Source organism: Microcaecilia unicolor, chromosome 1 (genome assembly GCF_901765095.1).
Source record: "Microcaecilia unicolor chromosome 1, aMicUni1.1, whole genome shotgun sequence".
NCBI classification, from domain to species: Eukaryota; Metazoa; Chordata; class Amphibia; order Gymnophiona; family Siphonopidae; genus Microcaecilia; species Microcaecilia unicolor.
Genome location: NC_044031.1, coordinates 557,178,774 through 557,203,249, shown reverse-complemented (window position 1 = coordinate 557,203,249; position 24,476 = coordinate 557,178,774). Strand labels below are relative to the sequence as shown.

The following is a 24,476-nucleotide window of genomic DNA, read 5'->3' as shown; positions in this document are numbered from 1 at the left end:
CTCTCCCCTTTAAAACCATGCACTAGTGAAATTTATTTTTAAAAATAATATAAATTGTTGAAAATGGCTGATTTAATTTTTTTTTGCAAGTTGCAGCCCCAAGAAAATAATTTCTGTCCAGCTAAATCTGTGTCCATGCAAAAAAAGTTTCTTTTTTATTTCATACGGTATAGTAAATCCACAATCTTTTTTGAAAATTATTCTCCAGAGAGTCCATCACATTTTAGGTGTCAGTGCAGCAATAAGTGGAGCTCCGAAGTCTGCCATGATCAGTCTCTGCACATTTCCAGAGCGACAGTTTTATACTGTTCATTACTTTCTTTCCCACCACCTCTTCATTCTACTATTTGTAACTTTTTAGTTGACTCAAACAAGACTTCCTGTGGCATAACCAGACTTTATCATTTTTTGGATGGGGCTGATAAAGAAAGAAAAGGGAGCAAGAAATATGCTATGCCATTGAAAAGGACTTCTGTAGCATGAAACAAATTGATTTGTTGAGTTTTAGTAATCCATGGCTTCAGATTGGATTAAAACTAAGAGTCACTGAACTCCAAAACAAAGTCTTTTACACCTTCATGCCTTCATCTGACAGCCTTCTTCAGGGCACAATGTGTGCAACTTCCTCTGAGAATACAGGATCGCTTTGCATCCCTAGAAACAGGCTCAGAAGACACAACATTAAGCATGCAGTGTTAGCAGGGCTTGCGACCTGTAATTATTTTTTTGTAACGCTGGTTGCAATGACAACAGTTTCACAGCTGCTACGAGCGTGCATAAGAAGGTCCCGTTGAACTATCCAGTGATGACTGGGAGGCTCTTCTAGTGAGAGGGGCCAAAGTTGGATCTACTAGAGAGGAAGGAGGAAAAAGTTTGAACCATCCAATCACCATGTTGGACAGGTCCAATTCATCTAAAAGTATCTGTGCCACACCCATAAAGGATTTGTGATCCATACGTCCATAATCTCCCCATACGATTATCTGTTCAAAAAATGGGAAAATGTTAATAACTGAGAGAATTTAATACAGTGTTCATTTATTATTGGTTATATTTATTGAGATACTATTAATATAAAGCAATGAGCCCAAGTCTCTCAGATATTCTAGGAAACTCCAAGGCTGCCTGCTTTTCCTCCTGCCTCCTAGATCCTATGCCTTTCAGTTTCCACAGTTATCTATAGTCTTTCACCTCCTTATTTCTGTTATTCCCTTAGCTCATTTATCTCCCTTTCTTAATTTTCCATCCTTCTTGCCCTCTCTTCCCACATTTTTACCTCACGTTTTTACTCAGCCCCCTATAATCTTCTTTGATCTTCCCATCCTTTTCTATTCCTCCTATTTGCCTCTAATTCCAGTCTTTCTTTGTTTCATCCCACTCCTCTCCTTCTTTACTCCTGTACTCTTTCTTCCCTATTCCATACTGTATCCTTTGTTCTTTAACCATGCATTATTTTTATGCTTCCCTCCTGCAAATTCTATCCTCTTTTTTAATCTTTTGTTCACTATTTTCCACCCTCTCTTCTACTCTGTCTCCGCATTTTAGCTCCACTCTCCCTCTCAGTTGTTTGCTTTCTACAAATCCCTATCTCATTTTCACATGTATCCTTTCCTTGTCATTTCTCAAGTTGTATAGTTTTTACCTCAACTCCTATTTCATTACCTGCTATCTTCTTCCTCTTCCTGTTTTCCTTCCACTTCCATCCCCTTGTTGTCCCTCTCTTCTAGTCTCTTCTCCCACTATCACTTTTTGCTCTCCTTTCCTCTTCTCTCTCTAAGGAGACCTGAATGTCCCTCCCCCCTCCAGCTACAAAGCAGTAGTGTGGACAGCATAGGCCTAAGAGAGAGGAGATGAAAAGATTTCTCATTTCCTTTAAGTTTAAACTTTTTATTATTTTGAAAACCACTAAAAATATGATATGATGTATGTTAAAGGGGAATGTATATTGTAATAATTAGGCCTCATTTCCTTTAGAATTATGAAGAAACCCCTCCTCCCTGAAAGCAGCAGTAGCATGGAAGAACAGTATTTCTCTGTTCCAAAAAAGCACTCTAGAATAGGGAGGAACAATTTCCTGTCCTCCAGAACAGTGGCCTAGCCGGGGGGGGGGGGGGGGGGGGGGGCGCCTATTTTATTTTCAATGTGTTGCATTGAAAATGTGCTCCGACGCCGGCGGAAGTCCGCTCTCGCTCCCCCCGCGCCGTCAACCTGGCTCCTCTTCTGCTCCAGAAGCTGCAGTGTGGGGTGGGTTTTCCCTTCCCTTTTTAAAAATCAATAGCAGAAACCCAGATCCACAAGCATAGAAGATTGGATTCTGCTGCCAGTCCCAGGTACAGAGGAAAGCTGTGTTTTAGGTTAGCAAGATCAGGATACCTTGCATCTCCGAGTGTGAAGAAATAGTATGCTTCACCTCTGCCATTTCATATCACACCAGCAGCATTCTAGAGGCTGACTGCAGATTCTCCTCTTCCCACCCCAACAAAACTGTGTAATTCCCTACCAGAATGAGGAGAGAAGAGGATTCCTGACCACTTTTCTAAATTTCAAAAACGCCATCAATCACATTGCAGTTTTAAAGACTGCACCAGCCTCTAATTACAGCTAGTGAAAACCAACCAGGCTAGTCAAATGTTAGCCTGTTGGTGGATCTCTATTTATTTGATCAGTAGAGCTTCTGGCTTGGTCTTAGAAGTGTGCCGATTCTTGGCCTGGCTAAAACATTCCAGAAACCAGGAACATTTTAACAGTTTGCAAGGTAGAACAATCAGTATTATGATGAACAGGTTATACACACAGTTTTGGGATAACCTACAATAATGTTGTGGCATGCTAAACATGATTAATGATAGCTAGATCCCAAGACAGCATTAACTATCTCCTTGAAAGACACGAGGCTATCCCATTTTGCTCATGGAAATACTATATATTTATAGTGCAGGCTTCTAAAATATCCAGCTGTTGTGCTATTGAAGCACTCTTCAGAAGCCTATAAGCACATTTCTCCCGAGCACTGTTTCAATCATATGTAGACTGTACCTCCCACAAAGAATTAAAAAATGTGAGACAGACTAACATTTGCCCTAGACCACTACAGGTTTCCATGCATGTAGCATATAGAAACTCCTTATGTTACCTGTAAAACCTTTCCTTGTGAGGACTCTTCAAAGGACAAAAGCTGCTGGTAAAGAGGCTCCAGCGTTTTTCTTGCTACCTTGGTTTTCTTTTTGGCTATGCAGACTCCATTTTCTAAAAGGTATACCTTCACATAAGGTGCTAAGAGAAAGAGGGAGAAAGAGAGAAGTGTTAGTTAAAAGGATTACTGTGTGCCAGAACATTTAATACGTTTAGTTTAAAATGTGAAAGTACTACTACTTATGTATAGCTACAGTACATAGGAAGTATACTACATACTCTCTTGGCTCAAACCCTGAACGTCTCTTTGCCACACTGAACTCTCTCCTGAAAGTGCCTTCACCTCCAACCCCTCCTTCACTTTCTCCCCAGACTATGGCGGAGTACTTTCATGATAAGGTTCACAAGATTAATCTTGAGTTCTCAGCCAAGTAACCTCCACCTCTCCTTGCCCCAGTCCATTCTAGCAACCCTCCTTAAATCCCAGTCTCCTTTTCTGAAATCACTGAAGAGGAAACTGCACATTCTTTCCTCCTCCAAACTGATCACCTGTTCCTCTGATCCTATTCCCACCCATCTACTCAGTACTCCTACTGTCATCTCTTCTATCTGTCATATCCTCAATCTTTCAGTTTCCACTGCAACTGTTCCTGATGCTTTCAAACATCGTAGTTACGCCACTCCTCAAAAAATCTTCCTTGGACCCTACCTGCCCTTCCAATTATTGCCCCATCTCCCTCCTCCCTACTTGAACATGCTGTTCACCGACGTTGTCTTGTTTTTTTTTATAGAAAGCTGTTCTTGATCCACTTCAATCTGGATTTTGCCCTCTACATTCAACTGAAACAGCCCTTGCAAAAGTATCCAATGACCTGTTCCAGGCAAGATCCAAAGGTCTCTATTCTATCCTCTTCCTTCTCAATCTGCTGCTTTTGACACTGTTAATCATCACCTACTCCTTGATATGCTGTCCTCACTTGGATTTCAGGACTATGTTCTTTCATGGCTTTTCTTCTTCTCTCTTCCATTGCACTTTTAGTGTATGCTCTGGTGGATCCTCCTCCACTTCTATCCCACCATCAGCTGGTGTACCTCAGGGCTTTGTCTTGGGACCTCTTCTCTTCTCCATCTATACTTGTTTCCTTGGTGCTCTGATCTCATGGTTTTCAGTATTACCTTTATGCTGATGATTCCCAGATCTACCTTCCCCACCCCAGAAGTTTCAACAGTAATCCAGGTCCAAGTTTCAGCCTGCCTGTCTGACATTGCTGCCTGGATGTCTCACGGCCATCTGAAACTAAACATGACCAAGCCTGAGCTTCTTATCTTTCACTCTAAACCCACCTCTCCTCTTCCTCCATTCTCTATCTCTGTAGATAACACTCTCATCCTTCCTGTCTCGTCAGCTCGTAACCTTGGGGTCTTCTTTGACTCCTCTCTCTCTTTCTCTGTACACATCCAACAGACTGCTAAAACATGTCATTTCATTCTGTATATCACAACCAAAATGTGTCTTCCTTTCTGAGCATACTTCCAAAACCCTTATCACCTCTCGCTTAAGACTACTGCAACTTGCTTCTAAACAGGTCTTCCACTAAGCCCTCTCTCTCCCCTTCAATCTGTTCAAAACTCTGCTACACAATTTATATTCCATCAGTGTTGCTATTCTCATATTAGCCCTCCTCTCAAGTCACTTCACTGGCTCCCTATCCATTTCTGCATACAATTCAAACTCCTCTAATTGACTTATTCGGTAGCTCCTGAGTACCTCTCCATTCTTATCTCTCCCTACACTCCTCCCCGGGAACTCCGTTCACTGGGTAAATCTCTGTTACTTGTACCCTTCTCCTCCACTGCACACTCCAGACTCTGTTCCTTTTATCTTGCTGCACCACATGCCTGGAATAGACTTCCTGAATCAGTACATCAAGCTCCAGCTCTAGTCGTCTTCAAAACTAGGCTAAAAGCCCTTTTTGAGGCTGCTTTTAACTCCTATTCCCTTGTTCCGTACCCTTGTCTGTACAGGCCCTTATTCCTTATTTGTCCTGTTTGTTTGTCTTGATTAGATTGTAAGCTCGGTCGAGCAGGAACTATCTCTTCAATGTTCAATGTACAGCACTGCATATGTCTATAGAAATGATAAGTAGTAGTAGTAATAGTAATAACAACGCTTTTACAAAGCTGCACTAAAGGTTTTTTTTTTTTTTTACTAAGGTGCGCTAGTGTTTTTAGCTCACACTAAAAGTAGCTGATACTAAATGCAGCTGATTTTTTAACGGTGTGGAGGAGTGGCCTAGTGGTTAGAGGACAGGTCTTGAGATCCAGAGGTGGCCAGTTCAAATCCCACTGCTGCTCCTTGTCAAAAGTCATTTAACCCTCCATTGCCTCAGGTACAAACAGATTGTGAGCCCTCCTGGGATAGGGAATAACCTAATGTAGCTGAAGGTAACTCACCTTGAGCTACTACTGAAAAAGGTGTGAGCAAAATCCAAAATAAGAAGTAAAAAAAATCCAGAAGAGAAAAAGAGCAGCATTTCATGATATCTTCTATGTATAACTGCTGGCAAATACATTATGAAGTGACAATTTTTAACACCTTTGTGTACAATTGTTGACAATTATAAACAGAAACACCATATTATGGAAAACTGTATGCGTAATTATCACCAGTTATGGAAAAAAGTCCTGAACAGCAAATTTAAAAGTTTTAAAGTCTTGATAAAGTATTAGGGAACCAATCACAATTGCTCCAACAATCATTTGCTTCAAGCCCTGGATGAAACAAACATTTTGTACAGTTGTATGCATTCCTCGCAGGATATACTGAAGCTGACAGAGAAATTTTTGCATCTACATATTTTCGATCTGCACATATCATAAACCCTTGCCCAAATAGCATGTTCTGGTGCATCTACACATGTAAACAGCAACATTCTGAAATCGCTATTTAGGTGTGTATGCAAAATACATGTGTAAGTGATAGCCATACTGGATCAGAACAATAGTTCATCTAGCCCAGTATCTTCCTTCCAACAGTGGCCAATTTAGGTCACAAGTACCTGGCAGAAACCCAATTAGTAGCAACGTTCCATGAAACCGAACCCAAGGCAATCAGTGGCTTTCCCCATGTCTATCTCAATAGCAGACTAAGGACTTTTCCTCCAGGAATCTGTCCAAACCTTTTTTAAATCCAGATACACTAACCGTAGTTACCACATCCTCTGGCAATGAGTTCCAGAGCTTAAATATTCAGTTCATTGCTGGTGGAGCTAGTATTTTAGAACAGGATCTGCCAACGTATAGCCTGTTCTAAAACGTACGAGAAACAGATATCCATGTGACGGTTACATCCAGAACAACCATTTTAGAAACTGCAATGTCCAAACTATGAATGGGGTAAAACAAAGGACATGGATGTCATTGTGGCAGAATAGGAACATCTATGTTATAAAATGCCACATAGACATCCGTGTGGCGTGGAGGAACAGCCTAATGGTTATAGCAGCAGGATGAGAATCCGGGAACCCTGGTTCAAATCCCACTGTAGCTCTTTGTGAATTTTTTTTAACTGTGAGTCCTCTAGGGACAGAAAAATATCTACTGTACCTGAATGTACACTTCAATAGCCTTGGGCTCGCAGATGGTGTATAAGAAATTAATTTTAAAAAATGCAGTACCATGAACATCCATAGATGCAAAAACTGTCATACAGCCATATATCCCTTGTCAGTTCCCCATTGGGTGGGGGGAAGCAACCACTGGGGGATTAAGGGTGTGACTTCCCATAATTTCTCCAGTGGAGAGCTGCTCAATTGGTGCACCCTTCTGTAACCTGGACATGATGGGTACCAGGTCTAAATACCAACGTCCATATTTTTGGACACAGATGTCCCTTTCTCTTCTGAAATCAGAGTTGGACAGCCATATTTTTGACCCTCTCTTGTCCTGTCCAAAACATGCCCAGACATAGGAGCCAACTTTTCAAAATTATTGGGGGTGCTAAGCCCAATGGAAATAACCCCTCCCTGGACACATACAAGGAATTTTCTCAATATTGGGGGTGCTCAAGCACCCACAGAGTCGGCTCCAATGTGCCCAGACCATGCTCCCTTGCCATACAAACATACTGTAGTTATAGGCATCTGTATCTCAGCTTTATAAAATCGGGATTTGGACATCCATGCGATATGGATATCTAAATGCTGGTTTTCAGACTTCCAAAACACAAATATTCTAAAATTAGGGCCATAAGCATCTATGTTGTCTGTATAAAATAGCCTCCAAATAGATGCCTACTTTCCCATCCTATCAATTTTTAAATGGATGTTTGTCAGAATGTATTAAATGGTTTTTCATACAAAGGGCAAAAACCTCAAGTCTTTTTTTTTTTAATATACTGTAGTGTAGGGTTCATAAGATGAAATATAATTTGTTTCCTTTAGTATTGTATTCCATTACCAACATGTTACTGTATGTGTCTTTCATTCTTACCTGGCAGTGTCTTTGAGCCTGGTTTTGTAACAAGACCACGAGCTCGGATTATTTCTACTTCCAACTGTCCTTTCTTGTCAATCATTCCAACCTGGATGTCACCTAAAGGAAAAGATAAAAAGAGATTTACAGACTTAAAATATAGGGTAAATTTCAAGCATATTCGAAGCTTACAATACAATACATTGGAGTAAATAAAAATAAGTTAAACCGATACAGAGGCATCGTCTAATTTTCTCTTCCTAATTTTGATCAAATATCTAATAACTATCATACAAATACACTAAAAAAAAAGTTGACTAGGCAAAGGGGACAGATGCAGCTATTTGCTATTTCAACACTTCAACAGAACTATAAAATTGACCGCATACAAAGACAACTCAAGCAAAAGTACATAAGCATCGCCATAATGGGACAGAGCTGTCATTTATAGTATACCTATAAATGACAGTCATTCCTCACCTCTGATCTAGGTACTGACCAAATGCACAACCGACAAAGTGAAAATTCAACCAGCTTCAAAGGAAAGGTATGGGGTTCTCCAGAGGTCTAAAATTATAATGAACTCAATAAGGGCTCAATTCATAAAAAAATCTTTTTGGCCTCTTGACAGAATAAAAAAAGAAAAGCAATTGTGATGAAAGTAGATATTTGAGAACATTCAAGAAATAAATGTAAAAAAAACCTTTTTATTTCATAGCCTCAAACTATATTTAAGCTTGCTCAAGGCTTGGTTGGAAAACGACTGTGTTTATTTTTGAAATGTGATAGATTTCTCCATAGCCCTGGGGGAAGGAGGTCCCTGCCCGAGGGCTGGAGTGATAGGATGTCCCAGGGTAGGAGGAGGCCCAACCCATGGAGAGTAGATTTAGACACCCCAGAGCACTATAGCAAAGTGCCCAGTTGGCACTTCCCAGTTTATTTGGCACATGAGAACTTTCAAAAATATTTACCAGATCGCTGGGACCAGTACCTGTTACATAACAGTTTGCATCTACGTCAGCCAGAACTGTTTTGGAGCACTGCAAAAGCTGTGTTGCGGGGCAACATTATAGCCTACACAGCAGTGAGGAGCCAAAAGCTTGCAGCTAGTATAAGTAACTTAGACCCTGTTCCGAACAGCGCTGGAAAATTAGTCATTGGGGGATTCTGCAGGAGGATTGTGCCGCACAATCCTTCCGTTGAAGTTGTTTGACATGTCCGGGCTGTCAAAAAAAAAAGCCCAGACCTGTCAAACAGGTTTCCCCCCCAACTCCCTGCATGCCCAAGGGGGGGGGAAGTGGTCGGGGGCTGGAGGTCCATCGTACCCCTCAGCCCCTTGCGTGCAGGGAGGGGTGAGGGGGCCTGCAAGCATACAACGCATGCTGGACAGGGTTCCCCATTCCTCCCTAATGCTCTGCAAACCCTAATGTCAGCTCCAAGCTGGCATAGGGTTTGCCACAGGAACAGTGAGAATGTTTGGCGTGCTGCCCGCTGAGCATTGAGGAGGAACAGTACATGCCGTTTAGCATGCATTTGCATGCTACTTGTGGTCAGAGCCTGTGAGCACATTATTTCATGCACTTGCGGGCTCTGATCATAGGGCAGGAGGATATGCGGGCGATAGTATGGTGCCAATAGCACCCGCATTTGCTTCTGATCATTGGCCCCTTAGAAACTAAACTAAAACAGGAGAGGTGGTTATCTCTCCAACACCCATCTCCTACTACTAAAGAAGCATATCTATCTACATAGATTACACTGAATTCTTTAATACATGAGCAAACTCACAGAAGTTTAATTTTTCAGAAATATAATTTTTATAAGTATGGTAATAAGTCTGACAAACTTTTAGCCTGGGTAGTTAAGACATGGGGAGTTACGAGGGTGGAGGCTTCTTTAAAAGATCTCATGGGGAAGGTAGTTAACAACCATGCCAACATTAAAAATAATTTTTATCGTCACTTCCAAGCACTGTATGCTGTATGTATGGATCTATGGAATCTTAGTGGCCATTGGGTGGCGACGCCAGTATTTGGAGAATAAAACCGGCTGCAGGGCGAACTTCTACAGTCTGTGCCCTGAGAAAGGCAGGGACAAATCAAACTCGGATATAAATATAAAGTATTACATACCATGTAAAATGAGTTTATCTTGTTGGGCAGACTGGATGGACCGTTCAGGTCTTTATTTATTTATTTTTGTTACATTTGTACCCCGCGCTTTCCCACTCATGGCAGGCTCAATGCAGCTTACATGGGGCAATGGAGGGTTAAGTGACTTGCTCAGAGTCAGAAAGAGCTGCCTGTGCCTGAAGTGGGAATTGAACTCAGTTCCTCAGTTCCCCAGGACCAAAGTCCACCACCCTAACCACTAGGCCACTCCTCCACTCTGCCGTCATTTACTATGCTACTATGAGACCGGCCTCAGATGCTCAGAAATTAGATGATTTTTACAACCACACCAATCTGTCCCATTTATCACCTGAGGCCTCTACTCTTTTGAATGCGCCACTGCAGGCCATTAAAAAAACTTAAACCTTACTTAGCTCCTGGGCCAGATGGTTTCTTGAGGGAATTTTTGAAAATTCTGCAGGTCCCCTTTTATCCTATTATCTTTCTGTGGTGGAAGAAGGACCATTTCCAAAACACGAGAATGTGGCTCTCATTACTCTTATCCCCACGCAGGATAAAGACACTGTAGAGGCAGACTCCTATCCCCATATCTCGCTTTTAAATGTAGATACTAAGCTCCCAGCTCGCATTTTAGCAACACAGTTGGCTGCCCATCTTCCCTCAATCATCAGCCCTGCACAGATTGGATTCCGAAAGAATAGACACTCTGTGTTAAATGTCAGGAAGGTATTACTGGCTATGTCTCATTGCCACACGTTAAGCATTCCAGCCCTAGCTGTGAGCCTTAATGCGGCTAAGGCATTTGACCAGATTCACTGGCAATACTTATTTAAGATCTTAGGTAGATATGAGATTCATGGGTGATTCCTACAAGCACAGAGACACTATCTTTCCCCTCAAGCACAACTTTTGGTTAATGGGGACAGAATTGTTTCATTTGATTTAGAACGGGATATAAGGCAGGGTTGCCTGTTGTCTCCCTTGTTATTCATCCTCTCTTTATAGCCCCTCCTCAGAATGATTAATGAAACTAAACAGGTATCAGGGCTAGCTATCAATGGGCACCAAATTAAAGCATATGCTGATGGTATCTTAGTGTTTTTGACATCTCCTCAAGAAGCACTCACGTGTTTATTGAATCCTGTTGAGGATTTTGGTAGTTTTTCTGGTTTTGAACTTAATAAAATCCAAGGCTGTCCCTTTGCCTATGACAGTTCGTAAGGACTGGGTGGGGGAATTTCTGCTTGCCTGGGAAAACTAAGCATTGAAATATTTTGGGGATCCTCCTGCCTGCAGACCTAGTAGCTTTGTATTAATTTAATGTTAAGCCTCTTTTGGATGACAGAAGGCTGCAATTATACTTCTGGAAATCTTATCTCCTTACATTGTGGAGTTGCATTCACCTCTTTAATATGATTCTTATGTTTAAATGGCTTTCAACATTTAAAATGTTACCTTTGTTTCTTAGGTATAGAGAGGAGTGGATATTGGGACAGTTATTACAGCAGTTTTTGTAGCTAAGGAAAAAAACCTTGCTTGCCTTTAGCATTGATTCAGACACCTAAGAAATACAGTGGTATGGGCTTATTAAGGTTCAGATATCTCACATTAATGACTGGTTTAGAGGGACAGACAATTATTCACTTACATCATTAGAAACTACATTGCTTCTGGGGGTGCACTTCAGTCGAATTTTGCATACAGGATATAGGATGCATGTTGCCCATGGGATCTTTAAGGGCCTATCCAATTTTTAGGACTTCTAGAGAGGTTTGAAGAAGAATCTGTCACAGGCATCGTTTTTCTGCAAAGATGACCTCTTATCTCTAGAAAACTCCAGATTTCCTCCTGGATAGGGGAATAGCTACCTAGGGAGTCTACTATCTTAGCCAGGTTATTAATGAAGAGGATCAGCTGAAGTCATTTGAAGTGCTACAGCGTGAGTTCCAGCTCCCTCCTTCACATTACTTTGCATATATACAACTTCATCATTATCTGACTTCATTACCATGAACAGACCTCACTGAGGATGTGCAAGATACCCTGGCAGAAGCTTAGTCCCAGCAATTGGTGCCTTTGAAATTTTATCATTGATTTTTAAAGAACACCACCACTGAATTAGATTACGATAGTCTAGACACAAAATAGTCTAGGGACCTTAATGTTAAGTTATCTGCAGAACGTTATGACACCTTTGTTCTTACTATATATAAATGTTACATATCCATGCTACATAGAGAACTGTTATACAAGTTTGCATTATGCTTACATAGTTCGCCCCACAGGACGTGTAAAGCGTCTCTGACTCAGAGGACCTCATAGTTTAAAATAAGGAGTGTCACCAGCTACATTGGGCCCTATGTTTTGGCACTGTGTAAAGGTGGCCAGGTTTTAGAAAGCTATACTATAATCTATATGGACTTGTTCTGTAGGTTTTGATCCTTGCATTCTTTTTGGATACTATATGTGTACTGACCCAGTACCTAAGGGGTTCCAGCATTTTCTGCGGATAGCTGTTTTATTTGGTCTTACGACTATACTCCTTACTAGGCTTGATCATTCAGGTCTCAAACTTCAATGCTGGTGCTTACTCTTAATTCACCAAATGAGGATGGAACGCCAAGAGATTTCTTCTTTTGACAATACTGCAGGGCATATTCCATCAGCACGCAGTTATTTGCTAAACATACAAATGGATGATGATGTGGCGCTATTGTTTTTAGCAGACCAAGTACGGAATACAAGCTTTTGGGGTCCGGGTGAGGGAACTTGATTATTCATAACAGCAAAATTTGTTTAAATTATGAAGACCTTTTCATAATTGTCCATTGTTTTTCTGTTCATGGAACATTAATAAAAATGATTTAAACATAGAAAGACCATAAGGATGTCAGGTATGATGAAGGTTCTGGTATCACTATACCAATATCACCAAATGTCTGCTCCTGCCAACATTAGGTTTTCTGTGGAGTGAGCCCTCCTTGCTTTTGTCGCTTATAAAACAATTCACAGCATGCATAGGAGATTTAAATGGCTGCTAAAATTGAAAAAGAAATACAATGTTGCTTTAATATATTGAGCACAAATATTGCACTACAGGAGGCTTTTGATCTATGAAAGACATTGGGATCTGATATGCTGCAACTAATATTAGTCACTTTGGGGTCCTTTTACTAAGCTGCGGTAAGCACTAACACCTGCTTACCACAGCAAAAAATGGCATACCGTGGGGCACGTTGAGATATCCTGTGGTAATTTTGGGATGTGCACAAGCTACCCACACGCTAAAAGAATAAAATTTATTTTTTCGTAGTGGGGGCATGTCTGGGGGGTGGAGAGTGGGAATGTTCTACGCTAATTGATTAGCGCAGCTACACTAATGCATGCTAATTGATTAGTGCGTGATTAGCACGTCAGCCCTTACTGCCTACAAAATGGGTGGTAGTCTCATGTGCCAGTCTGTTTTAGTGGCCTCATGTGAATGGCAAAATCTGTGCATGGCCAAAAATACAAAAAAATAAGAAATTCTGCCATTTTACCCCAGCAGTAAAAATGGCCTTGGTGCATAAGAAAGAACTGTGTAAGGAAACGTTAAGGCCACTTTTAACTGTTTTTTGGTAAAAGGTCCTGACCTTTAAGGCTTTTCGTGGGGATTCCCTGGGCTATCCGATTGATCATTTTGCATTTTTCAGTAGGAATCATGGTAGAGCTACTAGACATCTTTTGCTGTTAGACTTTCCCTCTGTTCGTAATATGAAGACTGCGTTTTCTCCAGTGCTTACCGACTTATCAAGCAGCTTCTAGCTAGAATTCTCTCCCTTCTTATTTAAGGCATATAAATTGTTACCCTGAGTTTAGGAAATTATTGAAGACTTTTTTCTTTTCAGAAAATATGTTTTATAACTTGTAGCTGCTGGAATTATTCTGTATAATTATCTGGAGTATGCTCTCTCTCTCTCTTGATGTTATCTTCTTAGAACTTGTTGGTTGTAGAGGAGAGGTTGGTGGATACGTGGAATGCCCTCCCGCAGGAAGCGGTGGAGATGAAAATGGTAATGGAATTCAAACATGCATGGGATAAACACAAAGGAATTCTGTTTAGAAGAAATGGATCCACGGAATGTTAGTGGAGATTGGGTGGCGACGCTGGTAATTGGGAAGCGAAACCGGTGCTGGGCAGACTTCTACGATCTACACCCTGATCATGACTGAATAGATGGGGATGTGATGAGTGTAAATTTTAAGGGGCTTCGACGTTAGCTTCAGAACTTTTAGTACAAGAAGAGTGCTGGGCAGACTTATACAGCCTGTGCATTGAGAAAGGCAAGGACAAATCAAACTCGGGTATATATATTAAGTATCGCATATCAAGTAAAATGAGTTTATCTTGTTGGGCAGACTGGATGGACCATACAGGTCTTTATCTGCCATCACTTACTATGTTACTAGCAGGTTATATGATCATAATGTAATGTAATGGATTTGTGAAACATAAGTTTGTGATGATTGCGGAGCAGTGGCATAGTAAAAGCAGATAGCTTAGCGAGGTTTAAAAAAAGGTTTTGATGGCTTCCTAAAGGAAAAGTCTATAGACCATTATTAAAATAAACTTGGGGGAAATCCACTGCTTATTTCTAGGATAAGCAGCATAAAATGTATTGTACTTTTTTGGGATCTTGCCAGGTATTTGTGACCTGAATTGACCAGTGTTGGAAACAGGATGTTGGGCTTAATGGACCTTCAGTCTGTCCCAGTATGGCAATACTTATGTACTTATAGCCAGGAACTTTGAACAGAGGGTGCATCTCATGCTGCCGCTTACTTTAAAATCACCTCCAGTCTTTGCCCAGGCAGAACCAGCTGCACTCATAGGCTGCCTGCAGCCGGCACTGGGGCTTTCTCTCTGAACTGTCCCACCGGCTCTGCCCGGGCGAAGAATTGAGGTGATTCTAAGGCATGGGGGAGCGAGAGGAGGGAATTGCAAAAGCTTTGTGGAGCTGGGAAGGAAAGGGAGAGATGCGGCGGGAGGGATAAAAGAGGGACTGACAGAGAGTGCGTACCTAACATACACACCTTGAATGGCTATGTCACTGCTGCGGAGGTCTTTTCCTCCTAGCAAACATGCTGTGCCTTGGGTTTTTTTGGGCTGTTTCTGACATATTATTAACCTAGAGGTGAGGTTCTTTGGGATTATTTCAGCAGTCACCATTACTGCCCCTGTTCACATTTTCAAGCCCTCCTTTTTCTATTTATTTCATATTGGTAAACAGAACAGTTTAATTCAATTCAGTAGTACTGGCTTCAGAACACATTGTGATGTCATCAAACATTTTACATCTGTCCTGCCATTACTGACATTAAGTATTTTAAAAACAGCCTTGCCACAACCATATGGAACTTGCTGTGATAAACAAAGAAATCAGGCATCATATATCTTAGTGTTTTCTTTGCTTAATAGCTTCCAAATATCAGGCTTTTTCAACAGCTACTATTCAAGTCTTATACACCCTCTAGAGGCCGTAAACAATTTGAATGAACAAAGAGCCCTTAATCAAAATTTTGGGTCAAGATAATATTACCTTGCAAGAAATAAATGCAGTTAGAATATGTAGAAACTAACAAACAGGCTGTTATCCTAAAGTCTTAGATTCAGGTCAATTTACAACAAAGCTCCATAAACTGAATTGAATGAAATTGGCTGTGAATGTTTAATCTTAGTAATCTGAGGCCTAATGTTTATTGCTTTCAGGGGAACTTTCAAGTTATTGCATTTCATTTCACTAATGTACTCTTGCATAAATATTGAAGTCACCACACTAGATGGAATTCAATCCACTTTATGTCTGCTCTTCTTCATATTTTTGTAAGTATAATTAATAGATAGGACCCATAAATAAAGGGGTAATTACTCAGCCAATGTCAATCAGCATTTATTTTCAAATGCTGGCCGTTGCTGTTTCAATGGTGGCCCATATCTTGAATATCCAATTCTTGGATGGATACTGACTATATTCAGTGGTGGAGTGCTATCCGGTTAACTTGGGACAGCCTTTTTGCTGCCCTAAGATAACCAGATAACTATTCAGGTATGGCCACTGAATACTGGCAGTGCTCTGTTAACTCCAGGCTCCACCTGGACTCCGCCTCTGAACCACCCCAGCACTAATTGGAGAGAGCCATGGCAGTCAAAGGTAAAATTATGTCTTACCTGATAATTTTCTTTCCTTTAACGCAGCAGATGAATCCAGGAACTAGTGGGTTAAGTCCACCTACCAGCAGGTGGAGATAGAGATAGTGATGCCAGACGGCCAGCTCCTTCCTCAGTTAGTATGCCATTCGTAAGCATTTGCCAAGGCCAAAAATATGAAACCAATAACAACCAGAAACCATCCTCACTATGAAAAAACAGAGAACCAAATAAGAACTTCGAAATAACTGCAACTTGATCCAGAAATCGGAATCCTTTCCGTGTTCCCATATCTGTCTGAACTCTGCAAAAGAGAACCTGGAAGGAAAAAATAGCCACACTGTGCGGAAAATGAAAAAACCGTCAGCTGAATTAGGGAGGGATCCTGGATTCATCTGCTGCGTTAAAGGAAAGAAATTTATCAGGTTTACCTTCCTTGTCACTTGCAGCAGATGAATCCAGGAACTAGTGGGATGTACCAAGGCATTCCTTAAGTAGGGTGGGAAGCCGATGCTCCCTGCACCAACACTCCCGCCCCAAAACTCGCATCTTCCCGAGCAGACACGTCTAGCCTGTAATGCTTCGCAAAAGTATGACGGGATGCCCAAGTAGCCGCCCGACAAATCTCTTCCAGAGATAAGGCCGATGCCTCCACCCAAGAAGCCACCTGTGCCCGAGTAGAATGCGCCTTCAGGGCCACTGGAGACGCTCGCCCTTGTAGCAGATACACCGCTCCAATGGCTTCCCTAATCCAGTGAGCAATGGAAGCCTTACAAGCCGCCTCACCTCTTTTCAATCCCGACAAGAGCACAAAGAGATTATCCGAACGTCGAAACTCGTTAGAGATCTGTAAGTAGGGAAACAAGGCTCTCCGCATGTCCAGGAAATGTAGCGAGGCAAACTCCCCCGGATAATCCTCTCTTCAAAAAGACGGAAGATAAACTGCCTGATTGACATGGAAAGCCGAAACCACTTTAGGTAGAAACGATGGCACCGTCCGGATCGACACCCCTGCTTCAGAAAACTGCAAAAAAGGATCTCTGCAAGACAAAGCCTGAATTTCAGAAATCCTCCTAGCCGAAGCAATGACCACCAAAAACACTGTCTTAAGTGTTAGATCCTTCTCAGAAACCTTATTCAACGGCTCAAACGGTGGGGCCTGGAGGTCAAGCAGTACCATATTCAAATGCCACGCCGGGCACGGCTGCCGCAGAGGAGGCCGAAGCCGAAGAGCCCCGCATAGGAAACGGACCACATCAGAGTGAGCTGCTAAAGAGGAACCGTCCAGTTTGCCCCTAAAACAAGCTAGCACGGCCACCTGCACTCGAAGGGAATTATATGTCAATCCCTTTTGAAGACCATGCTGAAGGAACTCCAGAATAACTGGAATCTCCGCCCGAAAAGGTGATTCAGCACGCAAAGCACACCATGCCGAGAAAGCTTTCCACACTCGCGCGTACGCTGCTGAAGTAGACTGCTTCCTTGCCCCCAAAAGAGTGGCAATGACTGTTCCTGAAAATCCCTTCTTCATCAACTGCCGCCTCTCAATAGCCAGGCCGTAAGACCAAAGCGGGAGGGATTTTCCATCTGAACTGGCCCTCGATGCAGCAGATCGGGAGTCACCGGAAGTCGCAATGGTGGCTCTGAAAGTACTCGAACGAGATCCGCATACCACGGCCGTCAGGGGCCACTAGAACAACCGGCCCCAGATGCCTCCCTATGCGGCAAAGAACTCTCCCTATCAGAGGCCACGGTTGGAAAAACATGCAGTAGCTGTTGTTCCGGCCATGGCTGGAGAAGAGCATCCAATCCTGCGGATCCTGGCTGCCGTTTGCGGCTGAAGAACTGGGGAACTTTGGCATTGCAAGCCATGGCCATGAGATCCATTACTGGTCTTCCCCAACGTTGACAGATCAGCCGAAGAGCCGAGTCTGACAGCGTCCATTCTGCTGCATCCAAAAGAGTCCGGCTGAGAAAATCCGCTTGAACATTGTCTTGACCCGCAATGTGCGCTGCTGACGGACTCTGAACATGCACTTCCGCCCATACTAGAAGACGAGATGCTTCCACTGCCAAGGGACGACTGCGAGTGCCCCCCTGCTGATTAATGTAGGCCACTGTCATGGTGTTGTCCGAGAATACATGAACCACCTGCCCCTGCAGAAGGTCCTGAAAACTCCACAGCGCATTCACGACTGCTCGCAACTCCAGACGATTTATCGGCGAAGTCGCTTCGAGAGGGGTCCACGATCCCTGGGCTACTCAATGAAGACAATGGGCTCCCCAGCCCGCAAGGCTGCAATCTGTCATGACTACCACCCAATTGGGAGATGCTAGAGAAACACCCTTCTGCAAATTGGCTGACCGGAGCCACCATGCGAGAATGTCCTTGGCCCGACTCGACCAAGGAAGGCGTCGTTGATAATCCAGCAACGTCGGCAACCATCTGCTCAAAAGGAAATTCTGAAGAGGCCGCATGTGAGCCCTTGCCCATGAAATGACCTCCAATGTCACCGTCATGGAACCGAGGAGCTGAACACAGTCCCACACTCGGGGAGCACAACGACTCAATAAGGTCCGTACCTGAGAAAGCAATTTGATCCTTTGCCCCTCGGGGAGAAACACCTTCCCCCACTTCGTATCGAATTGCACTCCAAGATACTGCAGACTCTGAGTAGAAACCAAATGACTCTTGTCCATATTGACCACCCAACCTAGGGATTGCAACACCGCAATCACTCGGTAGGTGACCACTAGACTCTCCTCTGCTGTCGTCACCCGAATCAGCCAGTCGTTGAGATATGGATGCACTCGAATCCCCTCCTTCCGCAGGAACGCCGCCACCAGCACCATGACCTTGGAAAAAGTGCGTGGGGCAGTGGCCATTCCAAAAGGTAGGGCCCGAAACTGGAAGTGCTGACCCAGCACTACAAATCTGAGAAGTCTCTGATGGGGCTGCCAAATGGGAATGTGCAGGTAAGCTTCCCTCAAATCGAGAGCCGTCAAAAACTCGCCTGGTTGAACAGCAGCAATAACTGCCCTTAATGTCTCCATGCAGAAGTGACGAACCTGCAAAAATGGTTTATTTTTCTGAGATTGAGAATAGGCCGAAAAGCCCCTCCCTTCTTTGGAACCACAAAGAAGATGGAGTACCGACCTGTGCGCCTTTCGAGAGGAGGAACAGGCACGATAGCCCCTATCCTTAGCAGGTCTCGCAAACACTGCAGGACCGCTGTCTTCTTAGCCCGCAATACACAGTGGGACTAAAAAAAAAAGAGTCTGTGACGGGAGAGAAGAATTCTAGCTTGTAACCTTCTCGCACCACATTGAGGACCCACTGGTCCACTCTGGAAGAAACAGAGAAAGCCGACCACCGATCTGCTCTCCTCCCGAGTGGACCTGCGCCCCATCATTGGGAGGCCCGAGAAGGAGCCCCCTGACAAGAGGGGGGGCCAGCCGGATGCTTCTCTTTGCAAAAGGAAGAACGCTGCCCAAAATGAGGACGTTGAAAGGCTGTGTTGGACTGCCCCGAGCGATACTGTCGCATCTCTCTGAAACGTGACCTCGAGGCTCCCTGCCTGGAAGTAGACTTGGGTCTATCCTCCGGAAGACGCTGAGATTTGGAATCCCCCAAACCTTTAACAATCTTTTCTAGGTCTTCCCCCAAAAGCAATTTCCCTCGGAAAGACAATTTAATGAGCCGTTGCTTAGAGGCCATATCTGCGGCCCAATGACGGAGCCACAGAAGACGTCGAGAGGAAACGGTCAAGGCCATGAGTTTGGCCGAAGCACGGACCAAATCATACAAGGCATCCGCCAAGTACGCCAGCCCAATATCCATGAGCGACATCTGAGGAGTTCCCAGCATATCATACTCTGAAATCGAATCCATGACAGAATGTAGACAACTGAGACAAGCTCTAGCTGCATAAGAACTACAAACAGAAACTTTAAGTGTCAAAGCGGCCATCTCAAAGGCATGTTTTAAAGAGGCTTCTAGCCGTCTGTCTTGCATATCATTAAGTGCCACACCACCTTCCACTGGAAGAGTAGTCTTCTTAGTGACCGCCGTCACCCGTGCATCCACCCTAGGTAGAGCAAACTGCTCTAAACGGTCCGCTGAAACCGGATACAGCCTGGCCTTAACCCTGGCTACTTTCAACCCCCCATCCGGATCCGCCCACTGGGCCGAAATTAACTCTTCAATAGCTTCATGTACCGGAAAGGCCTTAGAAGGTTGCCTGGTACTAGCCATCTTGGGGTTGACCGCCTGAGAAGCCGCAACCTCAGGATCTTCTATATTCAGGGCTTCCAGCGTCTGAGAGATAAAGGAGGACAACTCCTCCTTATGGAAAATCCTCATGGCGGAAGAGTCCTCCGGTTGGTCTGTAAGGACACCGTCCTCCACCCCCGTCTGCTCTGAGAGAGCCACCACAGAGGGAGCTGCAGGTGACTGTATGCAGGATCCCTCAGACCCCCCAAAAAGCCTAGGCTTTTTAAGAGAGGAGAAACCCTCTGGGGAAAAACCCAAAATCTCTTGGTTACCCCCAGACCCCCTGAGAGGATCAAAGGCCGAAGCTGTCACACCTGCGTGGGGGGGGGGGGCAAGGCCCTTTTCAACAAAAACGCCTGATGGAGTAGCAAAATAAACTCTGACGAAAACCCCTCCCCCGCAACGGAGGAGGTCAGGAGGTCGCAGCCATGGCACCTGCATCACCGCCCACAGTGCCTGACGCCCCCCCCCCCCCCGACTCCCCTACCAGCAGAGAAGAAGCTTTGCCCAAAATCGCTACCGGAGCTGGTTCCGAGACCGATCGCAAAATGGTGCAAGAATCGCCAGGCTCCGGGCGGGAAAGCATGCTCTGAGGGGGGGGGGGGGGGGGGGAGCGGCACCGCTCAGTCGAGTCCCGCCAAATCAGCGCACTGCAAAGGCCCGTCGCCGAATGCCGTTTCCTGCATCAGGAACAGCGTTTTACCGCCTCCGCTGCCATCGCCCGCCCCCGAACAGGAACCCAGCAGGATTTACTCCGGACTGGGAAAGCACAGGAACTGACAGCTGAGCCGAAGAAAAAAACTCTCCGACTCCACTTCGAGGCAGGCTCAGACAAGCAGGCAAAGAAAACAGGACTCGGACAGCAGTAACACACACCTGGTCTCAGCAAAAACACACTTCCCTGTGCTTCTCTGTTCTTTTTTTTTTTTTTGTGAGGAAGCAGAAACAAACAGGGAAGGAAAGGAACAGCAAAAGCCTGTTCATAGGGAATTTGAGGTGCAGCAGGGACCCAGCAACTGATTATGCTGCCAAAGGGGACACCACCAGTCCCCAAAACAGTTTATTGTCCATTTTTCAATTTTGAAGCACCCTGTTATAAAATTAGTATCTATGTGCTGTGGATGTATACTTTACATTAAATCATCTAAAATATATTAATTATGCTCAAAAAGTAATTTTTTTTACAATAATAACAATACCTAGCATAAGGGGTCATGACATGAGACTCCATGAAGGTGGACTCAGTTAACAACATCAGGAAATACTTTTTCACTGCAAAGATATGTGAAACGTCTTCTTGGAGTGGAGTATCTTTCTTTACAGTATCTGGCAGTGATTCTGATATGTTGCCTCTGCAACTTGCAGTTTCTATCTAGGCAGAACGTGGCAGAGGAAAAGCTCTGGGGCTGACTGCAAGCAGCATATCAAAACCCTATGAAAAAGATATGTTTGAAGGTAGACCAGGGTTTTTTTTTTGGGGGGGTAGAGTGGAGGGAGAGATGACGGGCCTGGAAGAAGAGAGTAGGGAGAAAGAAAGATGCTGGAAAATAAGAACATAAGTGTTGCCATACTGGGACAGACCGAAGGTCCATCAAACTCAGCATCTTGTTTCAACAGTGGCCAATCCAGGTTACAAGTACCTGGCAAGATCCCAAAACAGTACAATACATTTTATGCTGCATATCCTAGAAATAAGCAGTGGATTTTCCCCAATCCATCTTAATAATGGCTAATGGACTTTTCTTTTAGGAAGCTATCCAAACCTTTTTTAAACCTCACTAACTGCTTTTACTACAAAGAATTCCAGAGTTCAATCACACGTTGAGTGAAGAAATATTTTCTCCAATTTGTTTTAAATTTACTACTTTGTAGCTTCATAGCATGCCCCCTAGTTCTAGTAGTTTTGGAAAGAGTAAACAAGCAAATCACGTTTATCCGTTCCACTGCATCATTTTATAGACCTCTATCATATCTCCCCTCAGCCGTCTTTTCTCAAAAGCCCGAGCCGCTGTAGCCTTTCCTCATAGGGAAGTTATCCCATCCCCTTTATCATTTTCGTCGCCCTTCTCTGTACCTTTTCTAATTCCACTATATCTTTTTTGAGATGCGGTGACCAGAATTGCAAACAGTATTTGAAGTGCAGTCGCATCATGGAGTGATACAAAGGCATTATAATGTCCTCATTTTTGTTTTCCATTCCTTTCCTAATACCTAACATTCCATTTGCTTTCTTAGCTGCCGCCGCACACTGAGCAGAGGGTTTCAACCTATCATCAATGATGACACCTACATCCCTTTCCTGGTGGGTCATTCCTAATGTGGAACCTTGCATCACATAATTATAGCTCGGGTTACTCTTTCCCACATGCATAACTTTGCACTTGTTCACATTAAACATCATCTGCCATTTGGATGCCTGGTCTCCTAGTCTCATAAGGTCTTCTTGTAATTTTTCACAATTCTCTTGTGATTTGACAACTTTGAATAACTTTGTGTCGTCAGCCAATTTAATTACCTCACTATTTACTCCCATCTCTAGAACCCTTATAAATATGTTAAAAAGCAGTGGTCCCAGCACAGACAATAGGGGGGAGGGAGAGAGAGAGATGCTAGACAATGGGAGAGATGGAGGGGCGAGAGAGAGAGAGAGAGAGAGAGATGTAGGATACGGAGTAAAGGGGAGGGGAGGTAGGGATGCCAGGGAGTGGGAGGAAAGAAAGAGGGAGGGATGTTAAACCCAGTGAGGGAGGGAGAGATGGAGGGAAGACAGAAGGACAGATGCTGGACCATGTAGGGGGAGAGAAGAGAAATGCTGAAAGTCCAGTGGAGCAGTTTGGAGGCTATATGCCACTGAGTGCTAGTTCTAGAAGGAAGTGTGCATTTTTTCATCCGCTTCTAGCCACTGGCACTGAAGCAGACTTTTGCAGGCGAGACATGGCCACGTTGGGCACAGTGTTGTTGAGCAACAAAGCCTTTAAAACGTCACCCCCGTCTATTTCTGGTGATCTGCTCTTTCTTCTGCTGATTCAAGCACTACAGAAGTCTGACTCCTGTTTGATCTCCCTTTATAAACTGCATGCATACTTTGTGACTTTGCATACACTGCCTAAACTCCACCTCCGAACATGCCTACACACAGGTCCCATAAGAGTATATAATTTTATGCATGCAACCTATTGGGTAATTTTACAAGAGGCCTTTTACATACTTAAAACAGAGTTTATGTCTGCAAAATCCTTTATAAAATTACCTCCTAAGACAGCACGGGGTATGCAGAGAGAAGCAGTAGTGGAAAAAAGTGAAAAGATAGCAGATGCACAACTGAGTAACATGTTAAGTGATTAAAGTGCTCTACTAGAACGATATATGTTGAGGCTGCCAAAATGAATGGCAAAGTGGGTGATAAGAAATCCTAGCAGAAATGCTGGCAACTATGCAGATGGGTCTGTATGGCACATTGCAAATACAGTGGTAACAACTAGAAGACCTAGTGGAGAGGCAGGCACTCACATAAGCACATAAGTATTGCCATACTGGGAAAGACCAAGGGTCCATCAAGCCCAGCATCCTGTTTCCAACAGTGGCCAATCCAGGTCACAAATACCTGGCACACAGCTTGTTCTGCCTTGCAGGCTATGCTGGGAACATAGGAAGCTGGATGTAAAGGGCAACAGCAGTGCTAGTAGTGGCAGCTAATTAAATTATTACAAATATTTGTGGGGGAATGGAAGGGTGTGGATTTGAACTAAGTGTGAGATCTTGTATGCTCATCTGCCCAAGATAGTACTACTGTACAACTAGGGAAGACAACAAAAACTGTCCTGAGTAAGGAATGATATTTTACAAGATACTCTATGGCTGGCAGCTGGGATAGACTAGATAGAATAGTTGGACTTTTTCCCTATTACATGCTATATTAGCTGCTATCTTTCTACATTATTATATAGTCAGTCAAAAATTCTTACCCATAGATGGCGTTGCCAAAGTCTGGCGTCCTACCAACTGAGCAGGGCCAATTCCATCCAGAAAATCGCTGAACTGACTGTCTGATGCTAATCGTACACCAGGAAAAATTAGACTAAAAACAAAACAAAACAGGACAAATAAAAAAATAAGTTAAAATATGCATTCTATAGCAATATATTGTAAACTGTACCTTCTGCACAATATTTCAATAAGCACATTTAATTTGAACTGCTTCCCCTGAAATCCTCCAGAATCCCTAGGGACAACCATGTTTGAAAACTACTTCAAAAACATTCAAATACCCTGCACTTGA

At 43.5% G+C, this 24,476-nt stretch overlaps 1 protein-coding gene across 39 annotated transcripts in view; it reads right to left on the bottom strand.

Annotated features, from left to right (window-relative positions):
* Positions 1 to 764: 764 nt before the first annotated feature.
* RIMS2 (regulating synaptic membrane exocytosis 2) overlaps positions 765 to 24,476 on the bottom strand; it is a 1,685,778-nt gene continuing 1,662,066 nt past the window's right edge. For all 39 annotated transcript variants that reach the window (XM_030217702.1, XM_030217600.1, XM_030217677.1 and 36 more), the window contains 4 exons: positions 24,163 to 24,275; positions 7,624 to 7,725; positions 3,134 to 3,273; positions 765 to 983 (listed from right to left, as the gene is read on the bottom strand). In XM_030217702.1, coding sequence (XP_030073562.1) covers positions 765 to 983; positions 3,134 to 3,273; positions 7,624 to 7,725; positions 24,163 to 24,275 — 574 coding nt within the window. The remainder of the gene's footprint in view (positions 984 to 3,133; positions 3,274 to 7,623; positions 7,726 to 24,162; positions 24,276 to 24,476) is intronic.